At 37.5% G+C, this 6,818-nt stretch overlaps 1 protein-coding gene across 1 annotated transcript; it reads left to right on the plus strand.

Annotated features, from left to right (window-relative positions):
* The first annotated feature begins 991 nt into the window (after positions 1-991).
* On the plus strand, positions 992-5,356 carry LOC132551015 (uncharacterized). The gene is made up of 3 exons (XM_060215119.1): positions 992-1,799; positions 3,916-4,042; positions 4,229-5,356. The coding sequence occupies exons 1-3, from the start codon at positions 1,062-1,064 to the stop codon at positions 4,609-4,611; spliced, it is 1,248 nt and encodes a 415-aa protein (XP_060071102.1). The 5' UTR covers positions 992-1,061; the 3' UTR covers positions 4,612-5,356.
* The last annotated feature ends 1,462 nt before the right edge of the window (positions 5,357-6,818 follow it).

The raw sequence follows: 6,818 nt of genomic DNA on the forward strand, positions 1-6,818 counted from the left end.
AACTGCATCCTCACTTCTATACAAAATGCAAACAAAACCTATCCCAAGTTATTACAATAACGTGGTAGACATTCCACGAATGTCAATACACATCTGTATACTCAATATTTGGAATTTCCACACGTTATTTCATGTTTCTAGTTCCGTTCTACATTAGCTTAGTATGACTTGGTCAACAAAATTTAATTTGTCACCAATTTTGTCTGCATTTGTATATACAGCCTTACATGACTTATAGTGATTCCAGATGTAGACTACGGTAGGTGTTAGTGTATAAAATATGTATGATCTATATATAATGCTGATGTAATCCACGTGCTTCCCCATTCCCTGGGTCAGGTGTGAAAAATCTTTCCATAGATCTGTGACATTTCTCTGTTTATCTGTAAACCAACGCTTTGCAGTGTCTGATGAAAGTATTATGGGGTTTGTACATCTATCTTACAATTTCAACCGGGGCGCTGGACCGGATATTGTTAATACAGATCCTAGATATACATTTTACGTATCTTATGAAAGTGAATATCATCAAATTCTACAACATGTTTCGGTTTCAGTTTGTACAGAATTTCCAACTGGCAAAACTCCTGAACGGAGGGACTTCCCCAAAATTTCTGTTGTTAAAATCTATAATTAGTAAGATATATTGATTATTGTATTGGATTCCAATCGTATGTTTTCTTTTGTATACTCCTTTTTTAATTATGTTCATCTGGTTTGTATGTGTTTTGTACTACACTGATCGTTGTCCAGACTATTTACCGGCAGGTGTCGCACATGTTCCTGCATGTCCACAGTCCCCGACTTTTTAATCTGCACGGGGAATTCCCGTTACTGTGTTTTCCATTGGGCGCTATTATTAGAAATGACGCCTACGTGGAAATTCCTTTTCCACACGTTATCCTACGGCTAAACTGAGGCCCATTCATAATTTGTGTAGATGTTGAGCTGTGCGGGTCGTTATTTACTGTGGAGCTGAAATGTACACACTTATCTTGTAAGCAGGAGTATTAAAGATAAGTAGACAGTGGACAATTGATCAAAGTTGTAAAAATCACAACATGCCGACTAGCACTTTAGCTCAGGAGTGTAGCAGTCAGGAGGTGAACTTTCAATCGGGGAAAAAATCCTCAATACAGGAGAAAAACTTTAAGAAACTTCAAGTTTCTGTGAAACCATCGAGTGAAGAAGCCAGCTATATAAGCCCGGCTGTTACCAGTGCCAATGTCCTTCTGAAACACGGAGAGAAAGATCAAAACTTTTGCCGTTTCGAATACAACCAGAAACACTGTAGTGGACATTACAGTCAACAGAATGGGCATATGAACGAATACGCTGCCACGTACATACCTTCTGAAAACAGCAATAAAATGGATTCCTATGTAGACCTGAGTCAATGTGAAAAAGAAAACAAAAGAAATTCGCAATATCGACAGCAAGTAACGAACGCTGGTCATTCCAATGTCCAGGCAGTCAGTGGACACAAACAGTATGTAAACCCAAAACAGATCCATACACAAAACCATTGTACAATTCCCATAGACAATTGTGTTCCACAGAATCATAATCACTTGTGTTCGAACGTGTGTTCGAAATCTCAGAGGTCTTCCAAAAGGAGATGCACATTATTATCCTGTTTCGCTGTGACAATCCTCCTGCTACAGCTTGTATGGATGGGGCTTTTTGCGTGGATTCTGTTTGACAAGATCGACATCCTTCAATTAGGCGGAGACAAGGGACATATTGTGTCCCCGAAAGGCCACGCCGGACAGGACCATGATGATTCAAATGAAATCACGGTATGTTATATTCGATTTTCCCCCTACAAAATAGTACAATTGTTTACAGATAATTCTGATGTGTTTCGGTTTATTTTTTATCAAGAGATAATATTTATCATATCATATTTAAATTTTCGTTACATGTATACAATAACCCTCCCGAGTTCGTACTCGTAACCAGATATCACCTTGCCTGTACCCATCCCTCCATATCCCTCCCGTCAGACCCCAACCGATCTGCTCACACCTAGACAGTAGCACCCGTCTAGACCTCTCAGCCATGTATAACTGTGATGAAATCTTGGTCATTGGAATGTGGCAAACGATAATACCACATACCAACCCGTACACGCTGTATCTATCGTCGATCCTAAAACTCCAACCCACCTGTTTACACCACACTTACTAGGTAATTATAACAAATATTAACCTGACATTCCTTAAATTTACACCATAAACGTGTACATTCACCGTCGATCTTCTCAAATTTTCACAGACTCAGCATATTTGTTTATCTATGCTTTACTCTGATTTTTGTAAGGTGATTTACAAATATTCATGTGAATATGTCGCGTGAATTTCTACGGGGCTGTTTTCGTGGAAATGTCGAGGATATCTGGTGTGTGCTTTGATCCGTGTCGTACCTGTGTGTGAGTCATACCCACTAACTATCTTGCTTAATTGTCCGGATGTGTTGTTGGATTCGCTTACCCTGCTATTTGAATTCATAACGAGGTTTAGGTTTGATAATGTGATTATATGTTTGTCATGTCGGTCACACAGGTAAGAGACCTTTCCTTCTGTATAAGTTATTGTCACCAAAAGACTGTGCATTACGTGTAACTGATAACATCATTTAAAAATGGTGATGAAGCCAGGATCGAAATCGAGGCTAAATTTCTACCGAATTAAGCTGTGTAATTAGTGACCATACTGATCTCAAGAGAACATTGTTCTAATAGCAAACACGTTAATAAAATACCAAGAAAATGGCTGCCTTTGTACATACAGATAAAACAGACGTTATCAAGTAGGTTTTGTGGTTATAGTAAAACCTAGAAATATCTTTCTTAAAATTCCAACAGCCTTTGACTATCGGCCGATATGAACAGGATACAACTTTTTGATATTCCGCATTCAAGTACTCTCTGGGTTTTTTTTATCACTTTTCACTATGGCCTTGTGTTCTTTGTGGTAGAGTGGTTCATGGTTTCGGTGGAATTATTTCTTAGTTGGCACCATGATGTAGGTAATACCAAGGACGTACAATACGTGGTAATACATAGGTATATAGAACAATGCTTCCTTGATATACGTGTTCACAACACCATAAACAGTTGTATTCAGATTTCGGCTAATGTAAAGTTATTTGTCCTGGTTTTTTTGCATGATTTAAACGTTTGGGGCGTGTTTTGTTTGAGAAGAGAATAATTCACACGACACAGACAATGCGTGAAGTCACGATATACAGATAACCTGCTTACAAGTCGAGATCCGGGTTTTTCCACCCGTTTGACTGACTTCGAAAAGTCTTTGGGAATTTTTACCCGGTCATGACCTTGACCATTACGAACACTGCACATTTTTTTACAAGTATTGATATACAAATATCTTGTCTCCGTACCACAGGTAGATTTCCAGTGCGCTATTTTTAGTAGCTATGTAAACAAGTAAAAGACAAGGGAATCTACCTTTTGATACTGTACTCACACATATACAAGATCGTGTTGATCACACAGATTTAAGTTACACACGCACACACAAACACTTATATATGGGATATATCAATTTACGTAAAAAAATCACAAATACACTCTGTACACCCACCCTCTACTCCTATCCCTGCTGTCTACACCTCAACACCACATATCTATGCAGATTCGTCCCCTTTACAATCCCATTCGTACCCATTTAACCTGCACTGTATTCCAGAATTGTTGGAGCTCCTTAGACGGTCTTTCTGAAGTGAATTACCTGCTATCTTAAAACCACAAGGAAACCGTACATGGTGTGTTTCAGGGCAGAGCATTGGTTAAAGAATTACTCGTTACTTTTCCCGCTTTTCCACGCCCACAATAAGTAATATCTGTATAACTGACATTTAGTGACGTCATCTCCATTTTTGTCGTTGCAGAGAGCTCCAGTGCAATACAAAGATCCTCCACACTATCCGACGTACGCCCCGCCCATGACTAACAAACCACGACCAGAACTACCGACTTTGGGAATTAAAATGGAGATTGATCCCTCTTTTTTAACAAGTAAGTTTTCATATTTATAAAAGGAGTAATTTTTAAAGAAACTTTCCTTCTGATTTGTCTTCAGCACTCTTTTTTTTCGAAATCTGCTCTAAATATGACATCTATTGAACAACTTGCTGCTCAAAACATCTGTTAGGATATTCGTTATGCATTTGATATACTAATGTCCCGTGTTTTTACTTTCAGGCCAAGGTAACACGGTGATGTGGACATATCCGGATGAGCGCCACCTAACGGGAATCGAGTACCACAACGGTTACTTCCGGGTCAACGTCACCGGCTTCTACTTTGTGCAGTCGACACTGAGCCTTGACCATCGTCCAAATAACAACGAAGGTGGAGGTAACATCCGGTTGAATCATTGCATCAAAGTAGACGGACGACCGAAGATGGATGTTTGTGAAAACAAACAACTGTCGCCTATTAAGGCTGGAGGAAGTACAGTCCAGGATCCCATGATGTATCTTGAGAGCGGAAATAGTGTACATGTGTCAATTAGTCACATGACCAAAATCTACGATAGTGTGGCAGAAAATAGATTTGTAATGTTTCTGCAAAGAACTGTATGAATGTTATTAGTGAGGGTAAGGGTGTGTGTTAAGTGAAAGGATGAATTTGTGTGTGGCCCATATGATGTTTATCAAATTTCATGCACTTCCGGAATTTGTATTCGGTGCATCATATGTTAAATCGACATGGAATTAGGCATGCAGTTCATCCTATTCGAACAATGTAGTACTTATAGATTCAAAACTCGTCAACAGGCCTGAGAAATTTGCTTTAACCTAGAGCACTTGAACAGATATTTCAAATTTGAGATAAGCATGTGTTTTCGGTCATATTACAAAAAAAAAATACACATGACGTGTCTGACAGAAATACATCATGGTATTTTACCAATAAAGTGAGATTATCCGTATATCGTTCATCTTTTGGCAAACGCTTGCTCTTGTGAATGTTTTGATATACGCCTTTCCTAATCACAGAAGCTCTTTGAAATCATGTACATATGTTTATGGATTTTGAATCTGTTCTAGAAACCGCAAAGCTGTGAAAAAGTGATGCACAAATGTAAAGGAGTGACGAGCGTGTCTGGTGTGTTGGCGTGTGAGGATGTAAATGAGAGAGAGAGCACGTGTTTTTTTGCGGTTTGACAATAAGAAGCCTCCAGCGGCGCCACGAGTTCGTATAGATAGATGTGTTTAGAGTAGTTTTCACGTTTAATGAGAATAAAATCAAAATAATTAATTGTGCAAAGTTTGAGTCGAGAAGGGCATTGTAATGGCGGTAACAAACCTCTTCATCACCTGCGCCATGGACATTTTTAAAAATTTTATCATTAGTTTTTGATAGTTCGTCTGTGTGTTGTAAAATGAAGACGTGGTTTGTTTAGAATCAAAAGTGCTTTACCAGCGATAGTAGAACTATAGTTTTTATATTTTTCTACCATATATTGATAACTGTGTGTAGATTTATTTTGTAAATATTCATAGTATTTAAACTTTGTGAATAACTGGCGTACGATGTATTACAAAATGGCGATTAACGAGATATGGGTTCACATTAAAACATTAAAGATGAAAATAGAATATCCTTCCTTCACGTAGAATTTATCTTTTATCTGAAAGGAGTGAAATTTAGTGATCGCATGGGGGTGTTGATTTTTACTTTTGTCGGTCATGGCAAATCATTTATGTTTACGGAAGGCTGTTGACTTCTTGCAATGATTTAAAATTTTTGTGCGCCATTTTGTATCGCCTTGTTAAGATTCAGTTGTTTCGCATTGACAGTATGTTAACTTGTTGGTGTCATATTAACAAAGGTTGTTACGTTTTGGATGAAATATTTTCGTTGAATTTCTTATTCAATGTAAAATGTTTACTGTGATATCTAAATAAAACAATTGAAAATGACTACAGTATTTTTTTGTTTCGTTTGCAGTGTATTCGTTATTGCTGTTTCGTATAGTACCAAAGAGTCTGAATTTTCCTAGGAAATGTCCAATTTAAATTACAAGATTTTTAATAAATATGAACAATTTTCCCAAGTTATGCGTGCGATAACTGGTTCGTTCATGAGTCGGTTGCCATGAAGCTTTGCTCGTGTCCAGTAATGTTTGTAGACAATCATTAATGTAAATGTCCAACTAGTAACACCTGGATATATATCTATACCAAGTTATGTGGATTTTCACTCGCATTTCGCTTGTGGAAAATAACAATATTCTTTATTAAGGCGACCTATATACTGACCTCTGCTATAAATCGAGGGCACATTGTTTTTTGTGCTACCTGTTTGTCTATTGTCAAATTTAACCTGGACGTTAACGTTTGCGCCGTGAGAGGTAAAGCTTTCATAATTTGGCATGTGTATTCCTTGTAAGAAGACTTTTCCGGTGGTACCAAAATGTTTCAGACCTTGACCTCGACCTTTGACCTACATTTGAAAGTGAAAAAAACATTACAACAATGAAGACAAAAGTGTGCATGCAATTGGCACATGCCTCACACAATATAGTTTTAATGTCCCGTTTCAGAATGTTGTTGCAACCGGAGGCGTAGTGTTTCATCAACACACCTTGTTCCAATTGTGTACTTTTCTTTATTGCTACAGGAACATTATTTTCTGTGAGTAGATCAACCTTTGTATATTAATGAAATTAATAAAATGTCAAGACTAGGTTATACTTTATATTAAAAAAAACAAACAAATAAACAAACAAAAACAAAACGTTCGCACTGAGATAGTTAAAAATCTACACATAAACCAAACTTTC

The sequence above is a fragment of the Ylistrum balloti genome, unplaced genomic scaffold (genome assembly GCF_031769215.1).
Source record: "Ylistrum balloti isolate Yb309-2 unplaced genomic scaffold, AGI_CSIRO_Ybal_v1 Utg370164, whole genome shotgun sequence".
Classification (NCBI taxonomy): domain Eukaryota; kingdom Metazoa; phylum Mollusca; class Bivalvia; order Pectinida; family Pectinidae; genus Ylistrum; species Ylistrum balloti.

What these genes read in the sequence shown, in the direction of transcription:
- LOC132551015 (XM_060215119.1), top strand. Translation starts at nt 1,062, where the DNA reads ATGCCGACTAGCACTTTAGCTCAGGAGTGTAGCAGTCAGGAGGTGAAC. An exon ending in ATGATTCAAATGAAATCACG is followed by an intron (nt 1,800 to 3,915) that starts GTATGTTATATT and finishes TTGTCGTTGCAG; the next exon opens with AGAGCTCCAGTGCAATACAA. An exon ending in TGATCCCTCTTTTTTAACAA is followed by an intron (nt 4,043 to 4,228) that starts GTAAGTTTTCAT and finishes TTTTACTTTCAG; the next exon opens with GCCAAGGTAACACGGTGATG.